The 15,492-nt window shown below is 35.4% G+C and overlaps 3 protein-coding genes across 4 annotated transcripts; 1 reads left to right on the forward strand and 2 right to left on the reverse strand.

The window, feature by feature from the left end:
* Window positions 1–3,922: 3,922 nt before the first annotated feature.
* On the forward strand, window positions 3,923–7,826 carry LOC124174594 (all trans-polyprenyl-diphosphate synthase PDSS2). Its single transcript, XM_046553827.1, has 6 exons — window positions 3,923–4,634; window positions 5,375–5,503; window positions 5,587–5,788; window positions 5,885–6,151; window positions 6,375–6,530; window positions 6,621–7,826. Exons 1-6 carry the CDS (start codon window positions 4,321–4,323, stop codon window positions 6,774–6,776), a joined length of 1,224 nt encoding a protein of 407 aa, XP_046409783.1. The 5' UTR covers window positions 3,923–4,320; the 3' UTR covers window positions 6,777–7,826.
* On the reverse strand, window positions 6,783–9,223 carry LOC124174598. Its single transcript, XM_046553841.1, has 2 exons — window positions 8,813–9,223; window positions 6,783–8,634 (listed from the first exon to the last, which is right to left on the reverse strand). Exon 2 carries the CDS (start codon window positions 8,620–8,622, stop codon window positions 7,528–7,530), a length of 1,095 nt encoding a protein of 364 aa, XP_046409797.1. The 5' UTR covers window positions 8,623–8,634; window positions 8,813–9,223; the 3' UTR covers window positions 6,783–7,527.
* A 612-nt stretch (window positions 9,224–9,835) lies between these two features.
* LOC124174572 (lebercilin-like) lies at window positions 9,836–15,323 on the reverse strand. Of its 2 annotated transcripts, XM_046553783.1 has the most exons (9): window positions 15,073–15,323; window positions 14,639–14,748; window positions 13,849–14,006; window positions 13,533–13,751; window positions 13,337–13,456; window positions 12,904–13,142; window positions 12,600–12,675; window positions 12,010–12,509; window positions 9,836–11,917 (listed from the first exon to the last, which is right to left on the reverse strand). In XM_046553783.1, exons 1-9 carry the CDS (start codon window positions 15,132–15,134, stop codon window positions 10,381–10,383), a joined length of 3,021 nt encoding a protein of 1,006 aa, XP_046409739.1. In that variant the 5' UTR covers window positions 15,135–15,323; the 3' UTR covers window positions 9,836–10,380. The 2 variants fall into 2 exon arrangements, with proteins under 2 accessions (XP_046409739.1, XP_046409748.1); XM_046553792.1 differs by lacking the exon at window positions 14,639–14,748.
* Window positions 15,324–15,492: the final 169 nt, after the last annotated feature.

Genomic DNA, 15,492 nt, shown 5'->3' on the forward strand with positions numbered 1-15,492 from the left:
CGAGGGTTAGCGGGATACAACCGCGATACTGTATTCTCAGTAGGCAGACTACGATACAAAAACATTTTACTCCCAACAGGTAAACAACGAAAGTGTAAGTCAGTGACCACGGCGCAAATGATGAAGAATGATGTGTTTTGGAAAAAATGGAGAATCGTTCAGATCGAATATAGGTAACCGGGTAGGTAGGTGGACGTTTTGGGATCAGTGGAGGGGCTTATGCATGTGTGTGTGAGAGTCTCTCTTTTCCGTTGGGTGGTTCCGTTGGGAAGCAGGCGAGGGTAGGAAGGTCGCGATGAGCCGTGATGTTACTAACTTTTGTAATCCACAGCGTCAAACGATCACAGAAATTTGTTTCCCAAAAGACTCCGTATTCGAGTCTCTCGACCATTTGCAAGCATTTGATATTAACGAAATTGAATTTACCATTTCTTATCACTCTGAAACCATTTTTCAATCGTTATTCAATTCAATTATTTAGTCATTACCAATCAGTATTCCATTCAATTGATCTCTGTGATCGTCTGAATGGGCAAAACGCATTTCTGGACCATCTATCGCGTTCCGTGGTACGCTAGATGGGGAGAGATGCTGAGCTCGAAGACTTCGCGTCGAAGAGGACCGCCGACCGTCACGCCACACAATAATGCATGCCCTCCAACCTCCCTCCCGATATCGCTTTGTATTCTGAGAACAACAATCCGCATAGCAATGTATCTAATTGAAAAAGATGCAGATGTGGATTGTGTATCTACAGAATTTTTGGAACAGGTCCCAGATGCTACAAATTTTTTGACCGTTTAATCTATCGCGCCTTATTGCGCGTGGATTAATCACGAGAATTGGACGCAGCATTTTGCGCGTAAATTACTAACGGGAATCGGACACGTTTTCTTGCCCGTCGATTTTACAAACAGTATATAAAAGAGTCACGCACTCTCGATATACTGATCTTTTATCTCTTCGTTAAATTTTTTTACGAATAATAAAGTTGTCAAGTTGCATGCAGCCTTTTGCGCGTGGACTTGATACCCTTTAGTTATGAGAGAAAGCGCGGCATTTGAAAACCGGCGCTCAATGCGCAGGAACATAAATCTCTGTAGTGTATAGTGATAGTGGAGAATTTTGGCGTAAGTATTTATGAAATATATCTGAAATGTACAGAAATACTCGTTTTACTGATCGTATTATCTTCTGTTTCAGGGCAACAAAACCAATTTCTCAACTTACAAATGCACTTAGAACCATAGAACATTCAGTGGAAAAAAATATTCACTTTGATAACTCAACGCAGAAAGAGCTGTCGATTAAAAAAATTCAGAATGTTCTTTATTCGTCAATAAAATTAATAACCGACGCAACGAATATTAAAGTGAATATCATATTGGACTCGACCCATTTTTTGCTAGTGTATGATCTTATGTAATTATGTTAACCATACCTTCGTCTGTTTCCGCTAACCAAACCTTTTGTCTGTTTCAGGTTATCTAACTTTCTATCTCTTTCAGCTAATCAAACTTTTTGTCTGTTTCAGCTAATCAAACCTTTTGTCTGTTGCAGCTAATCAAACTTTCTTTCTCTTTCAGCTAATCAAATCTTCTGTCTGTTTCAGCTAATTAATTCGTCTCTTTTTGTTAATTATATTTTTTACTCTTCTAAGCTAAGTACATTTTTGTCTATCTCGACATATATCACTAATTGTTTTTTCATTTGTTCCAGGTAACTGAGTTTTGTTGACTGTACTGAAGAATTAATGTTCCATTTTTCAGGCTTGGGTTTGGTTTAGGTCTGGTTCAGGGTCAGTCATCTTGTTTTCAATGATACATATATTTATAGTGGTGTAGTTCAGAATCATCATGATCACAAAGTGTGCTAAAATTTATTCAGCTGTAGTTTTTTTTTCAATGGCTTCACAGTCTTTTCGTTTCAGTGTCAGAGTTTTTTTTCTCGAGTCGCTCTTAGTCATGTTCGGTTTGTATTTCACTGTAGAATTATACAGCTCTGTCGTATTTTAGCGGTTTTGCTTATTTGACTCCGATTTATTTCCATTTCTTCAAATATTTCTGCATCGTCTTTCGATAGTTGAATGACAACGTCTTACAGCGCTTCGTGTTTTCTATCTTGGTTTAGCTGTTGATTGTTTTGCGTATTCACCAGGTTCTCCAGTCAAGTGATTATCTCATACCTCCCAAGAAAAAATACCCGTGCGCGAACATCTAAAGTCAATCGCCGTTCCCATATAAAATAAAAACAATCACTTTTCATCCATTATTAAAACAACCATCTTTCATCCATAATCAAAACAGTCATCTTTCATCAATAATAAATAGTCAGCGGGTTACATGAACTGAAAAATTTCGTATAAACTCTGAATATACGCAAGTACAAATTGATTGGGCAAAACAATTTACCACAATCAATATGTGAAAAAAAGTCATCTGCAATTTTTCGAAGAACGTAAGATCGATCTTCTAAGTATTCTCCGTGGACTAGGCCTACTGGGGATACCACGTAAAATAAAAACGCGCCGGATGCTCTACTGTTTGTGGTGGTGTGGAAACGAGCATAAGTGAACTTAATTTCGCTGGTCAAATACTAACGTATTGTAGTTTTTCGAATGACATTTTTATTCTTGCATAAATTTAACTCCGCGTCAATAAAACTCATGATTAGATAATGTGTAATGCATGTCGTAATATTTTCGGATTTCGCTAGTTTAGTCAGAGTGAATTTCGCGTAAATACATTTTTCTTTTAGATAAATTTCTTTTCTTAATCAAAGTCAACAAGATGCACATACCTTTGGCAATTCCAACATCTTTCTCCCTCGCTTGATCTTTCGCAGTTGATAGAAGTTGTTACAAGAAAACACGCCATTTATATATTAAATGGGCACGTCTTCCGTGACAAACGATAAAAAACAAAAAAACGAAGCTCATTCAAAACCGACTTCTAAAAATAACAAAAAGAACTATGTTTAAATTTTATACCTACGAGATACGGGTGATCCGTCTAAAAGACCCATTGTACAAGACGGAATACAGTAAGAAATTAATTCCCGTCTGCGCTTTTGAATCCATAATGTAGAAAATTATTAAAAAATTTTCATGACAAATTTGTATACCCGCTTGATTTCTATTATATTAAATTATTATATTAACATATAAGGAACATCGTTCCAATAATAAAAAGAAAGGTAACTAATATAACCGCATTCTATAATATTGCATTCTATAATATTACTAATTGATTTTAGACTCAATTAAAAATCACAAAAGAAATGTTCCGTCACATTATGCACATAAATGTATTTGCTATCGATTTTGAAAATAGTTGTATATATTGCGGTAATGATGCATAATAATCATATTAAATGTACTGATACTTCGAATAATATTTTTATGAAATGTGAAATACATATGATTGATGATAACAAACTGAAATTTGTTACGTCACACTTTCCCCATTATCGTATCATAACAGCGCCTTTCAGAGCACTATTGAGGTAAGCGGAATAGTGGTTGGGTATGTAATCGAAACCGCAAATTTCGTAGGTATTTTCAGATTGTTGAAAAAAACTAATTAAAATCAAGAAAAAAAATATTATTTCTACGATAATTCTCGAGCAAGATAATCTCATCTGTTGAATATACACCTTCCGTTCATCACGATTGCCTGAGGAATCTTGAAAGAAATTTAGTTTAACACCTGAAGAAGCGAATTCGCAATTCACATTTTACAACCACCTGGGACAGTCAGTTTGGCAGCATTAGCGTCTAGCTTACGCCTATTGCATAACACACGTTGTATCTGCTCGATGAACCACTGTCATTGGTCAGAGCTTGTGTAGCTAACCTTAATTTTGACCCGGCAAAAGAGGGGGTCAGAATCGACTTTCCCCAACGATATATACATACGTACAGTGGGTGTGTATAAATAACAAACAACTCCCGCCTCGTTGGCAATATGCACAAAATAACTTCGTGGCAATACATCACATGTCCGTGTAGGCATTCGAAGGGACTTTCTCCGCGAACGGAGTATGTATGGTGATACTTCCGGACATTCCTTCCATAATTACTTGGTCGTGTAAGGGGTACGAACAGGAAGAAACGACTGATGAATACGTGAACTTGTGTCGGATACCGATGGAATTCAGGTTAGAATTCAACAATTGGAAATCAGGACAGAAGAGAAAGTCTTTTTTGATGAGGCATTAGTATAGAACTAGCTAGTAGTCAATAAACCTACGGTCGACCGACACTGGAGTGAAATTTTCTTGCTATCCTTGGTGTTCACAAGGATATTTATTTTCACTAAAATGTCTGTAAATAATGTCACCGCAAATTTATTGAGAAGAAGTAACGCAGTATCGTCGATATTATATAATCAATACAAGGTGATCGGTACCCAAGGAAGACAGTTTCATGAAACTGAGGGAAATAGATTTGCTGTCAAAACTGCGACTAATCCAAAACCTGACTGGAATAGAGCTGTATCTGAGGCTGAAAAGATAGTCGGATATCCGACATCATTTTTGAGCTTGAGATGGCTTCTGAGCGACGAGATTGCCAATGTTGCTCTTCATTTAAGAAAGTTAGTCGGATCTAATCATCCCCTTCTGAAAACAGCCAAGTAAGTACGGAGCAATTACATAAGTCTGAACAAAGTCATTACCATTTATTTCGTAAAGGTGATTACTTAAGCAGCACAATATGAAATTGCTACTAATTACAGAAACACTATTATGAATATATTTTCAATCGTAGGAATTTTATATAAAATTGGTTGGTAATAAGACAAAATCACTTGTCTCTTTTTCATTGTATTCCTGGACTCCAAATTCTGATAAATTAATATTTCAATATATTTAAATTAGTTATTCTCTTCTCATGATTTCTAATTTAAGAATAACTGCGATTAAAACTGCACTTTGTGCTATGCACTGTGCTATTTCTCAAGTTTTCAAGCTTAAGATCCAAAGAATAGGCCATTTTTGGTCTCTTCATCAAGAGGAAATATTTAATGGGTGATTCTATTCTTTTTCGAACGTAAATTGAATGTTCCATGGATATTCATTTCAAATTATTTAAACAATTTAAACAGTTGTTAAAAATGATCGGCTTATTTGTTGTCATAATTTATATCATCTTTTGAAAACGTTTCTATTTTTCAAAAATGTATTGCCTCAAATTGCATCTATCTTTTTCGCACTCGATACAGTTGCAACACGTATTATACCCTAAGTATTGTGCTATTCATCTGATTGTAGCATTTTTTATTAATTAATACCATAACTACGGGACAGTAAATAGTTATTGATGATATTTAAAATTTCACATTTAGCTAAATTAGTTTTCTATAAAATTTTGCAGGAGTCTCATATATAATGGCCGCAATAATATGCAGGCTTGGGGCCTCATTGTACTTTTAATTTCGAAAGCAGCTGGTCATTTAAGTGTTGATGATATGGAGGAGGACAAAGCTGCCGGAGTCTTACATAGGTAAGAAATCGGAGGTGTAAAGATATTCAATCTAGCAACATTTAATTTAGATTCATCATATAGTCTGTAATGTTACGTTACAGTCAGAGAGCATTAGCTGAGGTTACGGAAATGATACGGACGAGTCATCTTGTTCATAAGGGTTTGGTAAATATTCAACCTGGAGTTTATCCAGAGGCATCTGAAATGAATGATATGACTTTCGGTAACAAAATAGCCCTCTTGAGTGGTGATTATCTTCTGGGTAACAGCTGCGCAGAGTTAGCTGCACTCAGAAATCAAGATGTAAGTGTACGGTGTGTACTTCAGTGTTAATCGCTAGTTCGAAATTTGTCGACACCTTGCCAATTTAGTTTTTAATAATATTCTTTGATATTATAGCTTGTTGAACTGATGTCAAGTGCAGTTCGCGATTTAGCAGAAGCTGAATTTGTTGGGCGAAGAGATAATCAGAATAATCCGTTACCATCTATACCACCTGCAGACCGTACTGGATATGCAGTTACCGAATGGACACTAAGGAATGTTCTGAGTGCTGGTGCTTTGCTCGGAAAGTCTTGTCAGGGAACTTTGAAGCTGGCTGGTCATAGCGATGAAATACAGGAGCAAGGCTATAATTTTGGAAAACATTTAGCACTTGCCTGGCAGGTAATGTTGCTGAATTCATTAGAACAAGCAAAGGTCTCTAAAATATATTTGAGTCATTTATTGTTGCATACCAAAGCGTTGTCTGTAATCAAATCAAGTAGTTTCTACTTGCGCTTTCTAGTCGATAAATTTTTCAGCTTCTTCACCTCCAAAGTATTCTTTGCTGTAAAGTTTTATGTTACCTGGCAAAAACAACCATATGTTTCTTCACAAAATATTTCAGGCTTGCTTAGACTTGGGTCCATTTACTGGTAAAGATCAAACTGTACCATTCAGTTTGTGCTCTGCACCAGTCATGTTTCATATCGAACATGATCCCACTATTTTAACTGAAATTGATAAAGGACTGGAATCTGTTCAGAACGTGGACTACACCAAGGTATAGAATGGAATATGTTCTACTCAGTGAATTTCCTCTTTTATTTTTTTATAATAGTTTGATGTTCAATCATGTTGAAATGGATTACAGGTACATGATATTATTGTGTCAGGACCTGGTGTTGAACTGACAAAACAGTTACAAAAAGAGCACTCGCAGCGTGCTATGGAAGTATTAGCTGTATTTGAAGAAAGTGACGCAAGAACAGCATTGTCAAATATCATTGTTGCAATGGGAGATTTTTGACGAGAATTATATCAAACGAGCAGTGAGTCTTGAGATGTAGTTAGCCCAGAAATCAGTTCTTCCGATCCGTCCATTGTTAAGTTTGAATAATATTAGATATGAAATACATACACTACAGAGTGTTAAAATTTAGGATTTAGTATATAATACTAAAAAATCTTCGTGAGTATTACTATTGGTATCATTAAATGTAATTGAATGGTGCAATTACATCGCGTTTCTATTAACACATTTATATTATTATTGTTATTATTAATATATGGTAGTGGAACAAACGCATGCATTGTACTGAAGTATTATAAAGATCAAAATCGCGATATTTTATAGAACAAATGAACCAATCAACTTGTTCACTCCAATGAAGAAATTTATATTTTTATTACTTTTTCTTGAGATTTATATACTTATCTGTATCTCTATATTTTTCCAAGAGGTATTTCTGGTTTAATTAAGAATCTTCCTCCAAGCACAATTGTACATTAATGTATTTATTAACCACGAAAATACCTTCTTTGGTAAAGAAATGTATACATTCAATTATTCTATACAAAAAAACGATTTCACACATACATTATTCATACATAAATATCCTCATCCTTCAACAAAACATTCAGAAACATACTAATGCCAAATACATGTCTGTTAAATCCCCAATTAAACATGCGGCCAAGTGGTGGGATTTAACTTTTCTGAGGTAGGTCTGGTCCTATCATATAATTTATATTCCGGTTTTACTGTGGTGTCATCTCGGTTAATGGTTTTTCAACAAACCTTTCCTTATCCAGGACGTCCTAACATCGTCTTTGCCTCTATAGGCAGAACGATATGTACAATTGTTCCATGTATCAGCTCTACCAAATTCAAAGATTTTGTTTCTCGTGTCATGCCATGTGTCGGGTACAGCTAAGTACTCACCGAAATCATAACATGAATAAGAGCGCTTGTCAATAATTTGCTCTTTTTTGGTTCTCAATGCCATTATCAAAGCACGATCATCAGTGAATTCCTGAACTGGTCCGCATTGACAGACTTCTCGTTCTAGGTAAGCCGTCGTACGGGAAAAATTTTCAGGATTTGTTACGTCACGCTCCTGCCACCTTACTGGAGCAACAGATCCGTTAACGGATTCAAAAATTCGGTTCGATAGGTTTATCATCTTCTCTGAAGCTCTTACAAAATAAGCAATACGCTCGAAAAGTCCCTCATTCATTTGGAACTGAAGAATACTAGCTTCGAAGTTGTCTTCATCTAATCCTAACCCTTCGAGACTTTCTCTCTGTTCTGCAGTGAGAGTGGTAGACCTGCACCATCCGAGCAAGTTTTTAGTCGGCAATCCTGCATTTTCTTCTATAGGTCGAAGATTTTCGGGAAGATTCCAATTACGGCTTCGGGTTGGATCCCTCGTGTACATTAGATCTTCCAAGATTGCTTGAGATAATACTCGTGGTGCCAGTGAAGTTTCATATTTATAATGAGTTTTATCTGTCACTCGTCCAAAATGTCCATGATTGTTTGGCCAGACAGGGAAATGCACTTGGTATTTAGTAGTTGCGTAGTCAATGTTCCCTATTGAACACAGATATTCGTCAAGTGCCATTGGTATAGAGTAGTTGTCACTCTTTACGTATCGTAGAAATTGATCTTCTTTAAATGTCGTGTCGCCTCGATGTGATTTAATAGCTATCTGACGAGCATATAGGTGTTGCATAGCATACCAAGAGAACATTGTCTTTGATATGAACTTTGCGAACCCCTTATATGCCATACGTAGTATATCATACTGGCATTCGACTAGTGGAATATAACCTTCGGTGGACACTGCGAACATGTGGCACATGCTGTTCATAGAGCGTGATAGCTAAGAAAGGAGAGAAAAATAGATGTTAGTTCTGACGTTTGTTTGTATTAACCATACATAACCTCTTATTTCTTCTCAAAAGGATGGGTGTTGAGTATACTGTATACTTCTTATTTTAGAGTTATTTTTCGGATAAGTAGTCTGTTATATACTATAATGCGAATTTTGTTGTACCGACTTGTCACCGAGGAGGTCAAAGCAGAGATGAGTAGGGAGATCTCCAACGCTCGGCTTTTCGTGATACCAGAGATGAGTAGGGAGATCTCCAACCACGGGTTCGATCGCAGTTCACTCTTTTTTTTTTTTTTTTTTTAATTCAATCCCGGCTTTTGTTTTTGTATTTTCGGAGAGAAAAAACAAATGATAGAAAGAAAATTTCCAGAGCCGGTCGATTTTTTCCTTCTTTCCTTTTCCTTTTTTTCTACTGAACCCACCCTTTTTGTAGTGGGGGTAACCCAGAAGAGAACAAATAATTGAAACAATAAAATTCCGAGAGTGAATCGATTTGTTCCCCGCTTTTGGCGCCTCTTTTTTAATAAGGAAAAGTTTTGACAGTAATGGAAAATAGAGATTACTAAAAACAAATGTATTGTTTTTTAATAACACCGGCCCTCAAAAAAAAAAAAAAAAGCGGTCTGTACTTACCCCTTTCCGGGGTGTACCTCTGCCCCTGCCTCTTGATCCTCTTCTTGATTCAACATTTGCAGTTTCTGAGGCAGATGTATTATTGGTTTGTGTTGTTGGTTCCATTTTATTGTTTTGGTTTAAAGCAAATAAAATCCGAGCTCCGCTCAATACCACAAATTATCTTATGAAAAAAAATTTGGGGGGGGATTACCGAGTGCAGGAAGATAATAAAACATATCGTAACTGATCAATATCATCTATTGTTTTGTAAGTCCCAATTATTGTCCTTTTCCTTATTGCTGCCTGATCACACACATATACCTGTGGGCTGAAGAAGACGTTGAAAATTCTTAATCGAACTAACGATATCGACGAGATTAAACGTACAACAAATTCTATGATTAGATCTCCGTTGACCGATTGCATTGAACGAAAGCTTAAATAAAAGCTCTTCAAACCCAAGTTCTAAATAAAATTCTGGAGTGTCGCAGTTGATCGTGAAAAGGGAGAAATAGGCATCGCTTCGGGGTAAAAAGACTGCGTAGGCTCGCACGTGAATTTTTTTATTTTTATTTTTTAAACGTATTTGGCGCGAGTCTACTGAGTCTCTTGATACTGGGTACATATATTTATATACATTATACGTATAATGTATTTTATGGACAACAATAAGATAAATTCGTATCAGAAATCGATTTAATTCTTCTTCACAAGTTGAATTATAGCAATAATATATGATATTTGACATTACACTTTGTACACTGATAGAAAACATACATTTTTGTACAAATATAATTTTTTTAACGTATAGTTTAGCTAAAAAATTAATAAATATTCAAGTATTCTATTGGTTTGAATATTAATATAATATTCATAAAACCCTACAAGAGTTGACAATACGGATTGTCTTCGGATTATATGACTCGTATATTTTGAATCTTCAAAGGTATGCCGTCCCAATTGAATAACTGCTCCTCTTGTAATGACTGCTTTTAATCTTTTGTCAGTCAGCATATGTTTATCTCCAAATACTCATGTATTATATTGCTCCTACAACCCTTGGTGCAACTAGCAATTCAGTTCCTACGTGTGCAAACCACTGCACAGTTATAATTTCGTTTAGTGCATCTTTGTACATCCATTTCGAGATTTTGTGTCACCTTTGGCATCTCCGAATAATTCTTTTATAAGATCATCTTTTTTCTTGGTATGAGTTGGTACGCCACGATACAGGTTTTCGGTTATTTGCGATCTGCTGCTTCCGATACCACGATGGGACTTTTGCAAATCCAGAAACTCGACATTTTCATTGTTATCGATAGCTTTCATCGCAGCTAGTAACTTTTCTTTGTTGTAACTTATCATTTTTGCCTCTGCAGACATTTCTTCCTTGTATGCAGGAGTCTTCTTCTGAACAGTTTTATCCAAGGTTTTACTCTTTTTAGCGAGATCTATTTCTTGCTCTGTATGGTTAGACATCTTTTTCAAATTATCCATTTTCATTATACCGTTTGGCTTTGACTTCAATTTTAGACTTTCGTTTATTTGTTTCTTGGTTTCTAGTACCATACTTTGAAGTGCAGCTTGTGTGGCATCTATATCACCCAAATCGTTCTCAATGCTTGATGTAAACTTGCTCCCAACACCTGGGTATGATGCAAGCAGATCCTTTTCCATTAAAGTTTTATTTTTTTCAAGAGTTTTTTCATCTAACTTACATTCACTTGCTTGTGATTCCTCAGTTTCAAGTCTACTGGATGACCTGCGATCTTTATTTGCTGCAGTTCCAAGCGCCTCTATTCCTAGGTTCATACTTCCCAGAGAAATCGAGTTTCTTCGTGGTTGTGTGAACTTCTTACCTTCTTTGTTATCAATTTCATGTAATTTCTGTTCAATGTTTTCTTTCAAATTATCTCTGCTGCTCAGAGGTAAAGAAAGCTTTTTATTATTTAACAATTTTTTTACCTCATCGTCGTCAACTCTTTGTACAACTTTTTGTTCTAATATCACACCATCTTCCAATTCACTCTCCAAAGCCAGAATTTGCTTTTCGGATGTTTCACGCTCCCTCATAATCTTTTCCTGTAATTCACTCCAAGACTTGGTTATATCCATTAAATGTTGCTTCCCACCTTCATATGTATTGTCCGGTGATTTTGAATGTACACCTTCATTGGTATTAGTCGAAAGAATTGGGCTTCTGGAAATCCTACGTTTGACATCCAAACTTTTGGGTACCTTCGACTTGGTTTGTTTTGCCTGTTTCTCTGCTTCCGAACCTGAATCAGATTGATTATTAACATCAAATTTAAAAAACTCTTCGTTCAGATGATGAAGATTTTCACTTTCGGAATCCTCCGGTGCGTTCTTAAGAACAAAACCATATTTGTCTTGTTCTTTATTTGATTCAGATCCACTGTCAGTTTCAGAATCACTTTCCGATATTCCAGCAGCTGCCCTGAGCTGCCGCATTTCAGCTTTGCACTCAGCTTTACTGAAACTTTTCTTTGACAATTCTTGCATAATGGATTCTCGTTTAAACTTGAGCTTCTCATTAACGAACCTCTCCAATTCTTCTTCGGTAAATGCTTTTCTACTTTCTTTTTCTTGACTCAATGTTTTACCATCGATATTGGTTGAAATTTTTTTTACCAGTCTGGAAAAGTTATCGATACTTGAAGATAATCAGGATATGTAAATTAAAAAATTGAAACCGTTATGAGGCAATATATCTGTAATAACACATACCTTGCATGTAATTCTTTGGAAGCTATAGTCGGGTCGACTTCATTTTGTTGGTTTTGCTCTGTATGGTGAATAGTTTCATCTTCGGTTTCACTTTCGTTAGTCGAATAGCCAAATTCTTTTCTAAGTTCTCTCGGTAATTTGTAGGCACCGCCTTTATTTCGCTTTGCCAGATCCTGTTCGAGATTCAATAATTCTGATCCATACCCACTGACATCTTGCTGATTTGAGCTAGCGTATAAATTCTGGAAACGTTCAGGATCAAGGGAATTTTCGGTATGTTCACTTTCTTCAAATTCCGTTTCATTCAATCTTTCTCTCAATTTATCTCGAGCGCTCAATTTCTGTGTTAAAGGAGATCTTTGCAGTCTGAATTTACGGACTTGATCCAAGCTGGCCATTGTCTCTGTTTTCGGAGCTACCGATGAAGCATCCACTGTCAAGTTTGTGACAGTTTCACTTATTTTTGCATTCACATCTGTTTCACACTCTTCTAGTGTTGACTGCAAATGTGTAAACATTTTCGTAAATTTTTTGTTCAGTTTCAAAATATCTATCATTACTTTAACGAAGTTGACGATGTTGGTTCTTACCAAAGTTTTATCTGTCATTTCATGATCTTGAATATTTCTATTTCTGATAACAGTTTTTCTAAGTTCTGTGGCATTGCTGTAATAAATAGTCAATACCATTATTACAAATACTTGTATCACAGAAAAAGTATCGTGAAATTTCAAAGTAACATATGATTAAGAACTTTCTACAGATTTTATCATTCGCTTCAAAATTGTTGAACACTATTCTTTCATGCAAAGAATAACATGTATTTGAAGGATTAATGTATATATATTCCTTGTTCTTTTCTATTTCTAGTCTGCTAGTTTCATTATATCTCACCTTCCGTCACCTGCTAAATTCGTAAGCGATTGACTAGTCATATTTTTACGTTTGTTGAAGACCGGTAACTGGCCACTATAGTACAACTTCTTTTCTCTGTTATCTAATAAATCTTCTAAGCATTTCAGTTTCTCCATAGTTTTATTCAAATGCCTCTGTGCTATTTTATTTTTAGCTATTTCAGCATTCAACTGATGTTTCAAACTTTTACTCTCAAGTGCCAATTTTCTGTGCAACATCTGTTGGGGGGAAAAATAATCAGTTGGTTGATAATTAACTGAATGAAATCTGACACGACCAAGATTTTAAGCATCTAAATATCATGACAAGAATTTTTTCGATTATGACTTTATTTTCAATCGTTACAAGTTCGCGTTCTAAATAAACTAATCATGAGCATAAAAACTGGTTAAAATTTGAAGATATTAAATACCTGAATGGTTTCATTCTGTCGTTTGATTCTATGATTCAAATCTGAGACTTGGCCTTGCAGTTTTTCTCTTTCACCGAGACTGCGATCCTTGCTCAATTGCAAAAGATGTTTATTTTGCGCCTATATAAATGTTGAGGATGATCAGGGATTGATAATATGTCGATAAAAATTGTTGCTGTCCCATTCAAACAAATACCTGAAGATTATGCAGCTCGTTTTCTTTCTCCTTTAACAAATCACAAGTGTCTTTATGTTGAGCTTTAAGTTTCTTATACTTTGTTTGAAGAACCCTAAGCTCTTCATGGTGTGAATTAATGATACGTGGTAACTCAGCGTTGGTTCCTTCGTAACGTCGTAGTGCCGAGTCTTGTCGTTTCTGCAGTGCTTTCAAGAGCCTGTTTTCATTGGCCAATTCCTATAAAATGAATATTATTCAATTAAGTTCAAACTGAGATCGTGCTTTTTGCACATACTACATGCAATCATTGGTAAAGAAGAACCGTTTGACATACGTTCAAGTGGTAATGTGCATCGGTTAATTGATTTTGCAGTTGTTTCACACGCAACATTTTTGCTGAGAGCACTCTTTGCCCCACAGGATTTCTCGCCAAAGATTTTGTAGGCTCAGTGAGGGTAAATACCCGTGCGCTGTTTTTGTAATACGGTCCGCCTGTTGATATATGTTTCATATTGTAGTGCACATTATCAAGCATGTTTACTGGAATTAGTGAACTACTGTTTTAAAGTGCAATTGAAAGACCTGTGAACATCTTACATTTGCGATTTTGTATCTTTCAAAGTCTACAGCAATTGCATAGGTAATATGCTGTCGTTTATTACATTTTATGGAGAATTACTTACATTTTCATTTACGGCAATCGGAAAAATTCAATTCACAAATACAAACGATGGTAACGGTAATGAAAACAAAACAGTACTTGTAATAAAAAAGCTGGAAAGCTCCGACGAGGTAATTTGTCAAAATAATTGCCTTATATTTTAGATGAAAATGAATCACATTGAAGCAAAAGTAGTTGTTGCATTCAAATTGAAGTACCTTCTGTTATTGATTTTGATGGTATGCGAAAGCTCAATTGATGTGAAAACTGACAAGCATGACTATTGTCTTATTTTATTTTACGAGTCGATGAAAATTGATTTACTGTTGTGAGAAGTGCGCAAGTTATCTGAAAAACCTTGATTTAATAAAATTGTTCCTACAATTCTTCAACTTTGATCTTTACTTTTTTTTGTCATTCATTTACATGCCTAACAATACAATATTTTTTCACGCATACGAACCGAGTAAAGGATGTAACTGCTTTCGTTTGGCTAAAAGAATAGCAGCACTTTTGCATGCCGATTGACTTTTTATTGAAGCTGCTGTAATGCTTGGTTCGTCGCCAATTTTCCTAAAAAATTTCAATCCCCATGATATACCGTCAGCAGATAAACAAACTTTGATTACAATATATAATAATTATTTTTTATGTCCGCGGTCTAATGTGAATTAGATCACATTACACTATGAGCATCTATTGAATCACTAGATATGAGTAAGTAACATCACATGGTGGAAGCCAAATAACGTTTAGCAGTTAAGCGCGGAGAAATAAATCAGAAAAAGGAAAATAGGTGGAATCAGAAAGTATAAATGTAGTAAACAATAATTAAAATATACTGTCAGAAATTAATAATTATAAATTAAAAATTGCACCTAATGGATACGTGTTTACCTAGTGAGCTGCTTACACTCATCTGAGCATACTACAGGTAGTGCCGGCACTTCGGTTTGCATTTTGCGACAAGCACTACTAGAATTGGTTATTAGATTTCTACATTGCAAGCATATTTCCGGACATTATATTTTTTGGATTACATGCAATTGACAGAAACACATTGCTGGTTGATTGGCATCCATGATTGTTTTTAAATAGTTACCATAGCAACACGCCATATGCATTATATATTGACCAATGATTGATTTTCACAAGGTATTTTTCTGTGTAAAACGTTCGTACTTTTTGAAAATTAAACTGAAAAATTTTTACCTGATAATACAATGGAACACCAGATCTACTGAATAATATAAGATTGTTTGAATAGTCGTTCAAAGAATTATCCTACAAAAGAATAAAAATTAGTTTACTTGGTTA

This window comes from Neodiprion fabricii, chromosome 1 (genome assembly GCF_021155785.1).
Source record: "Neodiprion fabricii isolate iyNeoFabr1 chromosome 1, iyNeoFabr1.1, whole genome shotgun sequence".
NCBI classification, from domain to species: domain Eukaryota; kingdom Metazoa; phylum Arthropoda; class Insecta; order Hymenoptera; family Diprionidae; genus Neodiprion; species Neodiprion fabricii.

Coding starts and splice junctions, on each gene's coding strand:
- LOC124174594 (XM_046553827.1), top strand. CDS start 4,321: ATGTCTGTAAATAATGTCACCGCAAATTTATTGAGAAGAAGTAACGCA. Junction 6,152..6,374: donor ATTTAGCACTTGCCTGGCAG/GTAATGTTGCTG, acceptor AAAATATTTCAG/GCTTGCTTAGACTTGGGTCC. Junction 6,531..6,620: donor AGAACGTGGACTACACCAAG/GTATAGAATGGA, acceptor AATGGATTACAG/GTACATGATATTATTGTGTC.
- LOC124174598 (XM_046553841.1), bottom strand. CDS start 8,622: ATGAACAGCATGTGCCACATGTTCGCAGTGTCCACCGAAGGTTATATT.
- LOC124174572 (XM_046553783.1), bottom strand. CDS start 15,134: ATGCAAACCGAAGTGCCGGCACTACCTGTAGTATGCTCAGATGAGTGT. Junction 13,752..13,848: donor ATGCACATTACCACTTGAAC/GTATGTCAAACG, acceptor TTCATTTTATAG/GAATTGGCCAATGAAAACAG. Junction 11,918..12,009: donor TCCAAAGAATTACATGCAAG/GTATGTGTTATT, acceptor TAACTTTTCCAG/ACTGGTAAAAAAAATTTCAA.